This window comes from Neolamprologus multifasciatus, chromosome 19, assembly GCF_963576455.1.
Source record: "Neolamprologus multifasciatus chromosome 19, fNeoMul1.2, whole genome shotgun sequence".
NCBI lineage: Eukaryota > Metazoa > Chordata > Actinopteri > Cichliformes > Cichlidae > Neolamprologus > Neolamprologus multifasciatus.
The window spans coordinates 25,048,534-25,065,310 of record NC_140457.1 but is presented as its reverse complement, the minus strand read 5'-3'; the positions used below and the strand labels follow the sequence as shown (position 1 = coordinate 25,065,310).

The following is a 16,777-nucleotide window of genomic DNA, read 5'->3' as shown; positions in this document are numbered from 1 at the left end:
TAGGAAATAAACTACCGGTTCTTTTAAAAAAATGTTTTTAATTTAATTTTTTGGTCATCTATTCTTTCCCCCCTCTCTCCTTTTCTTCTTGCCAATTTCAGTCCCCCTTCTGTGTCTTCCCCACGTCAAGCCAAAATGCATTTATAATACATTTCTGTCACCAACAGCCTTACAGAGGAGCAGACGTGATGAATACAGATTAAAACTGAGAGGAAAAACTTTTCCTTCACAGTGCTGAGCAGCATGGGCTGATGATCGACTTAATAAACAAAAACAAAACAAGGACAGTTTTTGTTGAGCTTTCTTTCATCTATTTCACTAATTTAATCACTTTCCCCCTTTCTCTCGTTTCCTTTCTGGAAACAGTGCATGTAGTTAGTAAAAAACTGAAACGTGCAGCCGTCTTTCTTGGACTGCTGTTACAAACATCGCTGACAGTTAGAAATTTGCTTGACAGGACAAACTTTTCTCTAATGAACTAATAAATCGGACTCTCACACTGGAGAAAGAACCAGGGGAATTTTAGCTTTCTTTGGAACTCTTGCATATATAAAATTTTCTGCTAATTCAAATCAGTATTAAAGGAAACCTGCAGCATTATGCTTTCCTTTAGTTCATGTCAACGCCACAATGTTGATATGAAACTGGTTTCCCAATGTTTCCAGTGTCTTTCACTTCATGCAATAGCAGGTCCAGCAGTACAGTTAGTATGGCTCACCCGGCTGCCCTTAGCAGGATTCCAGGAATTGGCTAATGAAGTGAAAATGGGCTTTTATGGAGGGATTTCTTAAACAGACAACAGATAAAAATGACTTGTTTCTGAGAGACAATCAACTAAGAGCCCAGAGATAGAAATAAAAACAAAACAAAAACTTACCCTTATGCATTCTCAGAGTTTAAAAAAAGAGCATGAAATGCATAAACAAAACTGGCAGTTAAATATACAAGTTTGTAACACACAAAGATGCCAAACAGCTGGAAAATCACTTATTAATTCATGTTATTAGTAAAATGTACACTTAAATATACAAAAGCCACAGATGTCTAAAGCATTAACCTGTTTTTTCCCCATACTGTACATTTACTGTTGTATTTTGTTTTGACTAAGGGTGCTTTTGATGAAGAACTGAAGTCTAATCATATTGCTGTTTCCATCTGCAAAACCACCTCCAGGTTTTGCAGCTAAACTCTGACATCCTCCCGCAGTACAAGCAGGAAGCCCCCAAGACACCACCTCACATAATACTTCACTACTGCACCTTCAAGACCACTTGGGACTGGGTCATCCTCATCCTCACCTTCTACACGGCCATCATGGTGCCCTACAATGTCTCTTTTAAGACCAAGCAGAACAACATTGTTTGGCTGGTGCTAGACAGCGTAGTCGATGTCATCTTCCTGGTGGATATCGTTCTCAACTTCCACACCACCTTCGTGGGGCCCGGTGGAGAGGTGATCTCTGACCCCAAACTCATTCGGATGAACTATCTGAAGACTTGGTTCGTCATCGACCTGCTGTCGTGCCTGCCCTATGACATCATCAATGCCTTTGAGAATGTGGATGAGGTAAGTTTGGGCATTTCTACCATTGTTAGAGGTGCAATTACCTAGAATTCTCACAAACCTAAATCTCAATTCAGCCCTGAAAGTGGCCAACAACATTAAAACCACCGGTCTAAATATTGTGTAGCTGCTTCTTGTGCTTCCAAAGCTGCTCTGATCCATCAAGGTATGTTCTCCATTAGACCTGTTACGGTACTAATTACCAAGATGCTAGCAGCATATCCTTTAAGCCAGGGGTCCCCAATCTCAGTCCACGAGGGCCAGTGTCCCTGCAGGTTTTAGATCTCACCCTGGGTCAACACACCTGAATCACATGATTAGCTCATTACCAAGTCTCTGGAGAACCTTAAGACATGTTGAGAAGGTAATTTATCCATTTAAATCAGCTGTGATGGATCAAGGACACATCTAAAACCTGCAGGGACACCGGCCCTCGTGGACTGAGATTGGGGACCCCTGCTTTAAGCCATGCAGAGTCATGTTGAGGTGGCATTTGGAAGCCAAAGCAACATCTTGAACCTCAAACTTTTGTGTGGCAGTACGCATTGTTCTGCTGAATGGGGCTGAAGATACAGTTGACTTTACGAGGTGCACGTGTCCTGCAGTGTTGCTTTGGTTTTGGTACATGTCAGTGTAACATTCGCATTAATGCCAGGACCGAACATTTCCCTCTTATCAAAGGTGCTCAGGCCCTTTTGCTCATTTTCCTCCCTCCTCCTGCTCAACACATCCATTTCAAAATGTAATAGATCTGTTTCTTCCTAATATATTTCACCCCTTTACAGGTGCCATGGTAACAAGATGATTTATATTATTATTCACTTTACCTGTCAGTGCTTTAAATGTTGTGGCTGAATTGTGCACCTCTCAAATAACCTTTTTCACTATTCGTCAAATTTTTTGCCTTCTTTAGACTTCAGGGTTAAAAATCGTTACTGAAGTACACGATGCAGTGAATGAACAGAAGCTTTTGAGCTTTTTTTTTATTAAACAGTGCCTAAGTGCTCAAGCTTTATAGTTCTTCTAGGATTGTTCATGCAGTCCTCGTCTCAATGCGTGATCTTGAGATGACGGGTTCGTATGAGAGTGGGCTTCTTCTTTTTGTGGCTGAAATGAGTAAACATTTAAAAGGGACTAATATGTTTCCCGGCACTGTTCTGTCTGTAGTCAGTCTGTCAGTTTGAGATGTGTAACAGATTATTTTCAGATGATTCAGAAGATGACTGATGATTGTTTTTTGATTCACCACATGGGCTCTAGTGGCTCCGTAATTCATTTACATCTAAATGAAAGAGATGTGATTACACAGCAAAAATCAGGCTTCATGTTATACTTCCAAGATTACTGTAAGTTCTCTCGAGATGATGACTCATCGAGCCATTATGTCAGTCGTTTCCCACAGTTTGCTGATTGGTTGAGTTTAAAGCTCGGGGGCACAGATGAGTCACAGTGAATGTTTGTGACCCCATTTACACCTGCTATTAACAGGCAGTCTGTGTCTGCACGTCTTATCAGGACAAGGTAAGAAGGCATTTAATTCAGGTGTAAATGCAAATGTAAAATGTGATGACATTGGCCAAACCAGGTCTGGAGATGGTCACAGCTTGAGCTGTAATTGGATCTCGTAATGCAATTGAATTCTGTCCAGTGTGGTCACTATTTAAAGAAATAAAAACATCAAAACATTTGATGAAATCAAACATATGTTGGAAAGCCGAGAATTATGATTAATACCAAATGTAGCTGCAGGTTATATGTTGAAATCAGATGTACATGGGGTCATGTACTAATATGAAGGGGACGAATATGAAGCAAAATCTAAGCTTCTGTGATGCTATTAGGTTGTATTTTGGCAGATTTTAAATCTTTTTAGGTTAAAGGGATGCACAGAGGAGGAAAGATTTTGAATATTGGAGACAGGATTTGCTGTTCCTCTTCCCAGAAGACAGTGAGTGTCTGCTCTAGGGCTTAATTACTGAGCATAAGCAGCATGGATTTTTAAACATGCTAAAAGGTACCGCCATCAGATTTTCAGAGTGGTGGAGAACTATGTCCCAGCTTTTCCTCACAAGGAGGTTACAGAAAATACTGTTGTACTGATGTTCTCCTGCACATTAGACAGTTTGATTTCTGGTTAAGGTTTCATAATGAGATCGAGCTCATTCGGAGTATTTTTCACGGCCACTTACCCCCATCAGATATCGTGCAGTTATATCAATATAGCCTCAAGTCCATTAAAGGTGATTTTCCACTTGATTTCCCAGCAGTTAATTATATTTCAGCCCGAGTGTACGGAGTAATCAATTGAACGTAGAATGAAAAGAACAACTAATATCTACTGAAGTTTTACTCGTGTAATTCTTCGTTTTTTATGTGTTTCAACATTTAATTATTTATGTTTGATTTTTGCTCTTGTTGTGATACTTGCTTGTGAAAAAGCAAAGTGCGACTTGTGTTTTTTGCATTCAGTGTATACTTGCATACATGTGTGTCTGCCAAGCTGGGCTTTAATCACATGAGTGCTCAGATGCCAGGAATAACAATAATAATAGCAGCATTTAAACTACCAGCAGCTGAATTTTAATCATCTATTAATTTTTCCATTTCACACCTCTCTTGGCATTTTGTTCTTGTTAACATTTGGACTGACACAACATGCTGAATGCTCACACATTCTAGTGGCTTTTTTTTGGTAACTATTCTTAACAGCTCTTAAAGGCACAACAAAGTTATCTTTCTGTGTTTTCTAACTTAAATGTGCACCTACGAATCAGAACCAGAATAGTTTATTAATCCCAGAGGAAATTATGTGGTTACAGCTGCTCAAAGACAGTAAGGACAGAAGTACCAACAGTATTAAATAATACAGTCACTGTCACAAATAGCTCTAATGTATAAAAATATCTCCAAATCATACACAGAAGAGATAAAAAAATATCACACTGACAGGTATTTTCATGTGAGGATGTACAGATGTTGTTAATTAACTTTTTTTGTATTTTTATATTTTATAATTCTTTATAAAAAGTGTTTAGAGAGATCATTTGTTCTGAAAGAAACAAATAGATATTTACTAAACAGTTTGTCATATACATAGATCTGTACTGTATGTACTCTATCTTCTCCTGAACGGGCAGGAAATCTGAATAAAACTGCATGAACAATGTCACACATACTGCAATGATCTAGATCTATACGTTTTAAAAAGATATTTTAAATGGCAATTCTTTGGCTTTTTGACATGTTACATTCATTTCTCCGCAAATGCAATGTTACCTTCTCTGTTTGCGTTTCTTTCACGTGTCAGATTCAACATATGTTACGCTTTTACAGATTTCCCCTTACATTTGTTACATTTAGTAATTTATGAGTCCTTACTTAGGCAGTTTAAAAATAAACTAATTTCACTGTCACGACAAGTCGAGGATTACTTGTTTACATTCTTGCCCAACTGCTTGGCTCAGCTGGTTGTTGTGTTTGTGGCATTGCAAAGATAAGTTGCCAACAGAGGAGTTGCAGAGTGCCCTCTGGTGAACAGATGAGCAATAGCAACAATCATAAGTGTTGAGTAGAAAGTTTAAAATGTTTATTCAGCTGCCGTCACAAATGATGATACCAATATATAATTGCAAATAGCTAATACTAGCTGATATATTGGTAGCACCCATAGATCAGTTGGACCAGTCAGATATTGTAATATTACTTTTTTGGTAAAGGTAAGAAAAAAGGTTAAATGAATTGATTCATGTTTTATAGTTTCTGTTTCAATTCAACTCATTATCATTATCAACTCAATTATCATTGAAGGTGTACCAATTGATAATGTGACTGAAAACAAATTTTTGGGAGTCGTAATTGATAACAAAATTTCATGGAAACCCCACGTTAGACACATAAAAACCAAAATTTCCAGAAGCCTCGCAGTTTTGAACAAAGTGAAACCATACCTTGATAAAGATGCACTTCGTACTCTGTACTGTACCCTGGTTCTTCCATATCTTCCATATTGTGTGGAAGTGTGGGGAAATACATATAAAAATACAACTAATTCATTAGTCACAGTACAGAAACGAGCTCTGCGTATTATTCACAAGGCTGGTTATCTAGATCATACTCACAAATTCTTTCTTCAGGCAAAGTTACTTAAATTCCAGGATCTGGTTAATTACAATACATCCATAATTTTGTATAAAGCTTTTACTAAACTTCTACCGGCAAATTTACAAACTAGATTTGAAATTCGAGAAAAGGTTTATAATGTGAGAGGCTCTGGAGAATTCAAATTACCTAGAACTCGAACAACCCGTAAAGGTTTTTGTGTGTCTGTATGTGGTGTGAAAATCTGGAACAGTCTGAGTTTACAATTGAAACAATGCAAAAATATTCATAGATTTAAATTCCTCTACAAACAGTTGGTCTGGTCACAGTATACTCAATGATGGTTTTTAGTGTGCTCTGTAATGTCTGTTCTCTTACCATTGCTGGTATGGATTCCAAGAGGGAAAAAAAAAGAAAGAAGAGTGTGCGTATGTATGTGCATGTGTGTGTAGATATATATGTATGTATGTATGTATATGTATGTGTGTTTGTTACTTGTAATTATTACTGCCTGTTACCTGTGGTAATGCAATTTATAATTGATATATTCTGTATTCAGTTATGAAGGCTCTAATTGTTGTTTGCGAGCTGCCGTTGAGATGCTTGTATGTGTCCGGGGCTGTTGATGGGTCTGTATGCAATGATGGGCGTAGCTGCGGGAAGTTTATTGTTTTTTGTTGATAGTGAGTATAGGGGTGGGATTTAATAAGTTTTCTTCGTCCCACTCCTTTTTCAGGCAATTTTTGTTTTTTGTTTTGTGCATTTTATGTTCAATATAGGTATTTGTTGTGCCTGAAAATGAACAAATAAATGAATGAATAAATGAATGAATTACTTGCAGTATTACATTATGATTTCAATAACCTGTTAACAGTGAACAGCATATTAATGACATGTGCATAAATATGCAGTAAACACTGAGTGAAAACGGTTGCAGGGTTTTCAGACTATTTTCTTTTTCTATTTCAGCTGAAACATGGCGTGAGGGTTGAATTACTGGTAATTAATTCACGGCCCAGTGTCACAGCCAGCCTTAAACCTCCCCCTCAGCATGTTTTTGTGGTTGTTTGCATTGGCTGGCCAACTGTGTCCACTGTCAGAGTGAATGATGTATTATATTGTGGATCATTCAGTAAGTGTCTGGAGCTGTGCTGCGTGTTAGTTCAGGTGTCTCTTGTCCTCCGGCCTCTCACCGCCGGTCGCTGATGGATTCGATGAGATCCCTGCTAGGTGGAGTTTTGTGTTGCTGCCTTTCAAATAGTAGACAACAGTGAACTGGGAGAGGGGGTGGGGTGTGGGGGAGACAGGCAGAGAGGAAATCAATGGCACGTAAATTTCCAGAGGACACAGTCAAAGCCTCTCTGCCCCTCTTTGCCTAATTGACATTTTTGCTGCGGCTTTTCTGTATTAGCAGGCTAGAAGAATGGATGCATGCTGACTGAGGACGGTGTTTGGGCGGCTTAAGGTGTAATGTGAAAGGAGAAAGGCAGAAATTATTTTAGCCTCATTTCATCCTCGTGTTGATGCATCCTATGGCTGAAGCAGGCGGGAAGTATTTTTAGTTGTATTTTAAAGCAGGTTTCAAATGTTGTCAAGCCATGCCAAAGCATGGTGAGATGTAGGTGCTGCCAACACATCCTTACACATACTTGCTTACACACAAACGCATGACTTTTAAGGCTCTCATAAGACCCTTAAAAGTCATAACCAGCCATGTGTGTATATATATATATATATATATATATATATATGCAGAAGATACCAGAGTTTGGAGAACTTTTCTTTTCTGTCTGAATAACAACATAGTATAGCCATATGGCAATGTTCAGTATTTTTCCATAACAACAAGGCTTGTTAGTCCCAATTATATTGTTGTTGACAATCAGTGACAGTACTTTGAGCCACAACACTGCTTAACATTGTGGCTAATCAAAACTAGAGATGCAGTTCCTCTATTGCTCATCTTTTAATGATTGACTTTGACTTTGAAGCATTTTAAGTGTCAGAAAATAAACCTAATGTCCTCAGACAGCTGCTTTGCCTGGCCAGCTATCCAATCAGAGATAATCACTTTACAACGATGCAAAACAGAGAAAACTTGTGAAAATGTTTTCCATTTTTAGGGTATTTGAGGGAAAGTGAAAAAGACAAAGTCATTACAGCAGTGAAAACAAGACAAGAATTAAATTGCATCTACCTAATTACCATAATTGTTTCAGCACATGAAACAACGAGAAAGTATTTTCTGAACAATTTAGAAAAATAAAAATAAATTAACCCTAAAACATACAAAGTAAAGCATTACAAATCAGTTCAGTTTTGCACTGCTGCTTCCTGAGTCTGCTTTAAAAGAAGTGCACACAGCTACATTCATCTTGCACACTGGTGAGGTGTTCTGGTCATAAACTAAGAGTAGCAATTAAAGGTTGTTATTTGTCATCAGTTAAAAACTAGCATTTTGTAGGAATGTGATTAATGGTTTTTAATCTTTGCTTGTTTGTATATGCCCATCACATTCACCCAGAGCTTAATGTGACAGTTTGTTTTGACAAGCTCACGTCACATAGGAACAGTGTTGGGGAGTAACGGAATACATGTACCGCCGTTACGTATTTAAAATACAAAATATGAGTAACTGTATTCCGTTACAGTTACCGTTTAAAAAGGTGGTATTTAGAATACAGTTACTTTGTTGAAATAAATGGATTACACGGCGGTACTTCCCTGTTTCATATTGTCGCGGGTCAGGACTGTTTGGGTTTTGTTTGACAGCTACGTTCTGTTGTTCCAGGCGGCAGCGTTACGGTTGTCATGGTTACAGGGTGACGCTCTCTCTGCGTGTTTCCTGGGTGAGAGAGGCCTTTTTGTTGTTGTTGTGCTAAGCTAATAGGCAGAATGCTACAGGTATAGCTCTAAAGAATGTAGCATCATAGGCAGTGTAGTCCGTGCTGCAGGGAGAATGGACTGCCATACACGTTATGTGTCTGTGAGCGAGGGAGGGAGAAAAAGGAAAAGTACGAGCTGTCATCGAGCAGAAACGGGAGCTGGAAGCATGTAAATATAATAATAACCACTGCAGCCAAGAAGAGTGCTTGACGACAGTTGTAAGTAAGCTTTTAAGACTCGACTGTACACCGTGTTCGTGTTTTCCTCCAAAAACAATAAGTTCCGTTGGAGCAGCCTTTCAACGCCTCTCTCTGTCTCTCGCTAGCAAAGTTGACCCAGACAACAAAGTAAAGCTAGTTTTCGGCTATGGACCCACCGTCTTAGCCAGAGGTCCGGAGCCGCGGACCTTCAGTAACAGTAATAAATCACAGCAATAGTACATTCATGTAGTTGTAAACAGCATGATAATATATTAAGTAATCCAAAGTATTCAGAATACGTTACTCTCATTGAGTAACGTAACGGAATACGTTACAGAATACATTTTGGGGCATGTATTCTGTATTCTGTAATGAAATACATTTTAAAAGTAACCTTCCCAACACTGTATAGGAAGAGGTTGATAGAAGATAGAGTACTGTGCAAAAGTCCTGAGCTCTACCTCACTTCTTTATATTTAACAAACATACATGGAAAAACAGTATTTAAGGCACTAACAAGTTTGAGTTTGTAGAATTTGAACAAGCCTTAAAGTCAGTATTTGTTTTGACCACCTTTATTCTTCATCACAGTCTGAGCTGTCTTAGGCAAGCTTTCTTCTAACTTATTTTGATGGTCTTCAGGTACAAATCATCAGGTATTTTTGTGTTGTCATAATTTCATCAATTTTGACAAAATCCCATCATCACATTAAATTCAACTCCAAACCATGACAGAGCCCACAGGTAACACCAGTATGTCTTGAATAACTGAGCTTCTCACTCCAGCCACCCTTTAGAGGAAACTCATTTCCACTGCTGGTGTCCGTCACCTCATTGTTTTGGTCATTACCCAGAGTTCGTAACCAAAGTTGAGCTTAGGAACGTAGATTCACTTATCACTCTCCCTTCACTTTTGAACAAGAAGATACTTAATTTTGTCCACCTGGTGTAGTAACTAGTCCCAGAGGTCTAGTCCCGGAGCACTCCCTCATTGAAAACCATGATCTTGAACTGGGAAGTACTGATTGTCATTCCTGCTGTTTTACACATCAGTGCAAGCTGGAGTTCACAACCAAGCCAAGAGAACAACATCGTCTGCAAAAAGCAAAGATGAAATCTGGAAGTCAACAAAGTACAGACTCTCTATCATCCTGTCCAAATGAACTAATATGTAATTGTGAAAGATCCACGACAGACCCGCAGGCATTTTCATGCTTTTCAACATAAACTTTTATTTACGGCTGCTGTTTCACACAGACGGCTTCAGTTTTTCAGCTCACAGCCGAGCACACACCAACAATAACAGTGACAGGACCTAGTTCAGTTGATTTATGCCGGCGAGGTGTGATTGTGGATGCAGCTCAGGTGTGTCCGCCTCCCTCGCAGCTGCACCACAGATCACATAACCTCATCGCCCGGCTGAGGCATGCAGGGATGTCTTAGTTCAGGGGGCTGCCCGCGTATCCAGTGGCGGTGGTGACGAGTTGGGTCCGGGGGCTGCCTGCGTAGCAACCGGCGGACCTCACGGTGCACGGGCCTCTGGTGGGAATGAGGCAGGTCCAGACAGCGCGCTGGCCTCTGGCGTGGACGCTGTTGGACCAGCTGGCATGGCAACCAGCTTTGGCTGTGCAGGTCCCTCACTCACGCTGACCTCCAGCTCCATTTGAGCAGGACTCTCCGGCCCTCTGTCCATGCCCTCCGGCTGCGCAGGTCTCTCCCTCGCGCCGCCCTCCGGCTCCGGCTGCACAGCAGGTCCCTCTGGCTCCTCGACCTCCGTCTCTGGCTGAGCAGGTGAGTGAGTCAGTGGTGGACATGGAGGTAACATTTTAGTTATATATACAGTAATACAACTAAAATGAACAGAATCCATGACAACCCCCCAGAGTACTGACGGCAATATGAGCCAAGCTCTTGCTTTGGTTGTACAGTGACTGAGTGGCCTGTAATTCTGAAGAATCCTCCACAGGATACCCCAAGACAAGTGGTTAAATGGCTTTTTCATAGTTTGTTTTTCAGTTCGTGATCTGACAGCTGGTGGTGTTTATCCTTTTCGAATCCAGTGGTACCACTTCCAAAGATCTCTGCAGTTAAGTCTTTGAGTGAAATGTTTTTTTCACAGGATAGTGAGTGTGTTAGAAAGGACAAGAGCAAAACCCTGAAGTTGTACAAAACTTTCCACTCTCCTCTTCTGTTCGTTCTAGTTGGCATTTTGGAGACAGAGGTTATGGATAGCTCAAAAATAGCAACACCCACACATGCACAAGATGCATGGAGGTCAGCAATAACATAAACAAGTGAAGTAGTCGGGCTATTACTGTAAAATCACAGCAGCAGAAAAAATGATGTAACGCTCGCATAAGGAGTGGTGCTGACTCTCCCTCAGGTTGCAGCAGGGTTGGTGTTGGATGAGGATTTGTGCGTGTGTGCTGACGTGGGTGTTTGATACGCAAGTGTGGGAGTTGGGCACGGAGGTACCCCCCACGGGCCCGAAGCTACCTGCTGTCACAGAGGAGCCCGGAAGGCCATCGGGAGTTCACAGTGTGCATCTGCAGGCGCTGCAGCTGCTCAAAAAGGTCTAATCCACCCTGACCTTTCTGCGTGCCGTGCATGTTGCCACAGCCATGGCTGGCCAAGCTGACAGGGCCGGGAGGAAGCTGTGTGCCATGCAGCTAGGGGTGGGGATATTAACACTGCGTGTGAACACAGAGACTGTAAAGCTGAAAGAAGATAACAGAAAGTGGGAAATGAATGTGCTTGCAGTAAATGAGTTATTATTGAAAGAACTGTATGGAGAAGTAGAGAAGTGATCAAAGATCAGTGTTTAGATGTGGGAGATTCTATGTATGAGCAGTGTTGGGCAAGTTACTTTGAAAAAGAAATTTGTTAGAGTTACCAGCTACTTCTTCAAAAAAGTAATCGAGTTAGTAACTGAGTTACAATATTATAAAAGTAACTAATTACTAGGAAAGCGTTACTTTAACCCTTTAAAACCGGTCAGAGCGGGCACGCTCCATTTTGCGTAACTATTTTTAAATCCCGGTAGCTTTATTGTGCTATTTTTCACAATAAAAAATTATTGTGCTAGCTTACGTGGTAAGCTAGCACAATAATTTTTTTTGCATATGAAACCGGAGGAGTTGTACTGACATCTTATGCCATCAGCTTGTCCTCGGTCACAGTTTCCTTCCACACATAGCTTTGCAAAAACTGCATAAAAAGCACTTGCAGCAACAAAAACATAATATTCCAGAAACACGCTTTGCCGATCCCATCAGCTGTTCATAACACTTCCTACGTCCATCAGCACGAACTATCGCATGTCCGCCATGACCTGCCCGAAACCGGAAGTGACGTCATTTTCGCGGAAATGTAGTTTTTTACCATCAGGGCCTCATGAGCCTATACTGGTATTTTTAAAAGTTATCTTTGACTTTATGACTTTCTGTGTCGTTTCTGGGATGCTTAGGACTTATATTGCACTGCTGGAAATAGTTTATTTTGATGCATATGCTGCTTTTTTGCAAATTTGCATTATAATATTTATTTTCGTTTTTCCTGCAGTGTATAAAAATTGGTGTATTTCAAAAATAAAACTATGAAGACACTCAAAATAAATTTCCTGTGGTGGGAAACTATTTTGTGCAACTTTTTTGTATTTACAGTTTTGAGGGATAAGCCTCTTAAATTTCTCTAACTAGAAATATATGTTAAAAAAACAAAAACGATTTTCAATTTTTTTGTAGTTTATTGCACTTTTTAGCAATTTATGTAATTACTATGCACTTAATGCAGACATATTATTAAAATTTAGGCTGTAATAGTTGTATTGATGTATAGCAACTTGAAATGCTCCCAAAAATGGCTCCACAGCATGTAAACATATAATATAAGCTCTGGCGGACTTGGTTCTATGGTAGGTCTTAAAGGGTTAAAAGAATGGTTAACCCTCTGGGGTCCAGGATATAACTGCCTGTTTTTGACTACTTTTGATTTTACCTCTACATTTCACTTTCATAACTTGAAATGCAAATATAAATTGTAAATTTTAAAAACTTATGCACAAGTTTTGCAAACAACAAAGTTATTTGCAGTTATTTACCTAAAAATTATAAACATTTCAAACTATTTACAGAACAATCAGGTGTTCTGCATCAAATGCAGATGCCACAAAGATTAAATGCACCACTTTGCATTTAATTTCTGGCTTATTATTAATCTCCGTTGTCCTGTCTCCCTTCCCTCATCCCCAACCAGTCGTGGCAGATGGTCACTTCTCCCTGAGCCTGGTCCTGCCAGAGTTTCTTCCTGTTAATTAGGAGGTTTTCCTTCCTGCTGTTGCCAAGTGCTTGCTTATAGCGGGTTGTCTGATGGTTGGGTTTCAATATGAGAATATATCACTTTATGCCACTGTTGTCACCTCTAGGGCTGATGATATTTGTGCTTTATAGATACAGTTTAACTGGATTCTATTAAATTAATTCAAATTTCGCTGTTTAAAGTTCAAATGTCATTTTTTATCCATAATTCAGGAGTTCATACGTTAATTGTAAATTTAGTTTTACACATTTTAGTTCGCAGATTATAATCACAAGTTAACAAAGATAATCAACAGGTCAAAGTTCAACTTCACTTGGACATCATACCATTGTTTTCCAAAAGTATTTTTTGCATTTACCATTCTTGAAAACCATTAGACAGTAGTATAAGAAAAAAAAAAAATCTATTTTGATTCGATCCTGAACATACTTGCTGCACAGTGTACAGCCCAATCTTTGCTCTAGATAACGATTGAATGGTGAGGTTATAACATTGTTCTGTCTAAACAATCTTATGTTAATATTTAATACAGTGTATTACACTATATCATATTCTGAGTTGTGGAAAAGCCATTCAGTCATCCTCTCAGTTGTCATCACAAGTGTGAGATGTGTGAAAATTAATGATAGCTGTAAGCTATCACCCACTTGGCAATATAAACTACACAAGTGTAAACAAGTCTGTGTCAAAATTGCTGCGAAGCCTTGAAGAAAACATGACTTTAACACTGATAACATTACATAAAAACTCCTTATCAGGCCTGTAATTGTGTTAGGAATTGGAAAAATGGAGGGATTCTCCAGAGATTTCATAACCTGTTTCTTATTTAAGGTTGAAAGTGTTTATTTGATCAGTTGTCTGTCAGCAAGACTGCAATAAAAACTACAACAACAGTTTTTTTTGACAGTTTGTGTAAAGTTGAGCACAGGAAGAACTCATTAAAGATTTGGATCACATTAAAAGTGCATGATCAGAGCCCGTCCCGTTCTTTCTGTTTTGCATTGTGTGAATTCAGCACAGAATGAAGAGAGCAGACCTTTAGATATGCGATAGCAGGAAAAGTAGAGATGGTACAAAAAATGCATTTCTCCATTTATAGGTTTAATACATTTTGGCACAGCAGTGAAAAAAATATGTGAAAAATGATTTGCTTCTCATTTATTTTGGAAAGCATAAAATTCCATCAGCGGCTCGCTGACTCATTCTGTTCAACACCGACCGGCCAACTTCTCTCAACCTCAGTGGAAAAGCCAAAAGAAAGTATGTGTATGTGAGTTATGGTGGCCATCAGTTAACTGTTAAATACCCAGTGTTGGGAAGGTTACTTTTAAAATGTATTCCATTACAGATTACAGAATACATGCCCCAAAATGTATTCTGTAACGTATTCCGTTACGTTACTCAATGAGAGTAACGTATTCTGAATACTTTGGATTACTTAATATATTATCATGCTGTTTACAACTACGTGAATGGAATTTATTACTGTTACTGAAGGTCCGCGGCTCCGAACCGTAGTAAAGGGACCTCTGGCTAATACGGTGGGTTCTGTGTCGGGCTCGTAGCCGAAAACTAGCTTTACTTTGTTGTCTGGGTCAACTTTGCTAGCAGAGACAGAGAGAGGCGTTGAAAGGCTGCTCCAACAGAACTTATTGTTTTTGGAGGAAAACACGAACACGGTGTACAGTCGAGTCTTAATAGCTTACTTACAACTGGGCTCGTCAGGCTCTCTTCTTGGCTGCAGTGGTTATTATTATATTTACACGCTTCCAGCTCCCGTTTTTGCTCGATGACAGCTCGTACTTTTCCTTTTTCTCCCTCCCTCGCTCACAGACACATAACGTGTATGGCAGTCCATTCTCCCTGCAGCACGGACTACACTGCCTATGATGCTACATTCTTTAGAGCTATACCTGTAGCATTCTGCCTATTAACTTAGCACAACAACAACAAAAAGGCCTCTATCATCCAGGAAACACGCAGAAAGAGAGCGTCACCCTGTAACCATGGCAACCGTAACGCTGCTGCCTGGAACAACAGAACGTAGCTGTCAAACAAAACTCAAACAGTCCTGACCAGCGACAATATGAAACAGGGAAGTACCGCCGTGTAATCCATTTATTTCAACAAAGTAACTGTATTCTAAACACCACCTTTTTAAACGGTAACTGTAACGGAATACAGTTACTCATATTTTGTATTTTATATACGTAACGGCGGTACATGTATTCCGTTACTCCCCAACACTGTAAATACCTCGCCTCTGTCTTTTCCTGTTGTCACCACTGGTTTGACGAAAGAAAACTTTCGATGTGTTGCCCTCTCTGCATTTTCTGTTGGTGACTGTGTTTTAGATTGACCCCTACTGTATGAGCAGAAATGTAACAGGTACTAGCTGTGGGAAAATTTGTAGTGCAAGTTAATTCATTATATAAAATGAACAGAAATTGCATTTTACTAGCTTTAGCATGCCTGGTTAGCAGGGTTAACCTCTGACATAGTTTCTGACCAAAATGATGTACAACACTGAGCCATTTTGAAACAGATGCAAAACAAAACTGGTGATGAAGATGCCCTCGAATTATTTGTTCAAATTTTTTGCTAATTTGTTTTGGTGTTGTGTCTCCTCACTTTCTATATCTGCAGATATGAATTGTATATGTTTTTATTGGAGCTATTTTGGGGTACTAAGATAAGGGAAAGATATTTACTTTCACATTTTCTCTCATGTTTTAATGTTAAATCAAACATTATATGGGATCAAAATCCATATAAAAATATTTTCATTCTTTTTTGGCAGCTTGGAGAGGATTTTGCGTTTGGTTCCTGTTTTGCATGAAGTGACAATTGAAAACACAGTCGAATCGTGAGATTTTACAACAATTTTGAGTTTTAATGCTTGTCGCATTAAACCCTGACAACACACTAAGCTCCCAGCGCTGTTAGGAATACTGAACAATGTGTCCTGAGCTGTGGAAATAATAAAAGAAAAAGCCTGCACTGTGAAAAAGAGCTTCCCGATGGACACATAATTTCTGCCTGTACTCCGTCTCTCTTCGCCATGCTTTCTCTTGATAAACAGGTGCTTATGAGCCATGATTTTACATGCTTGCTTGCTCTTGACTCATGCTCTTTTCATCTGCGCTGCTCTGTCCTGTGGCTGCTTAATTTAGAGGCATTTACATATGAGCTGGGAGCTGTCCGAGTCCTTGGGGAGGCCTTTGAAGCTGCGCCTGCAGAGAGGAGAGGTGGGGAGGGCTGCAGAGGGCTGCTGGGATTGTGGCGTGAGAGAGTGACTCAAAACCTGCAGCAGGAGTTAATGTGAAGCTGCAGCTTTGACCTTCTTGGTCCAGTGAAGACCAGGCCAAGTTAACAAAGAACTCAATATTAAAATGAGTCTTCAGCAGCAATAGTAGTGACATAAAATGTTTCTCTATCACTGCCTTGAAGATGAGCACAGACGCAGATTCATCCTTATGTGTGGTGCAGCCAGTGCTTTTAGTATTTTGGAAGCGTGTGTGAGAGCCTGAGGTATTGTAATTTCTGGCACCAGGACTGTTGCTACAAGAGCTGGATCTAAAACTGGTGCTAGGGTGTGAAGCAGCTCACACTTCGGCTTTGATGGAGGAGGTTCCAACTAAAGATGCAGCTCAGACTCAGAGCTGAACACGCTGTAGTGAACTTGTAGGAAGATCCACATATGCTGTACGATA

General features: G+C 39.7%; 1 protein-coding gene across 3 annotated transcripts in view; it reads left to right on the top strand.

Moving 5' to 3' along the window:
- The window catches only part of kcnh5b (potassium voltage-gated channel, subfamily H (eag-related), member 5b), a 199,346-nt gene that overhangs the window by 33,615 nt on the left and 148,954 nt on the right, over positions 1 to 16,777 (top strand). For 2 of the 3 annotated variants that reach the window (XR_014871273.1, XM_085144144.1), the window contains exon 6: positions 1,174 to 1,566. Coding sequence is in view for 2 of the 3 variants with exons in the window: in XM_085144144.1 (XP_085000270.1) it covers positions 1,174 to 1,566 (393 nt within the window). In the remaining variant the exon portion in view is untranslated. The remainder of the gene's footprint in view (positions 1 to 1,173; positions 1,567 to 16,777) is intronic. The other variant, XM_085144145.1, reaches the window with a different exon arrangement.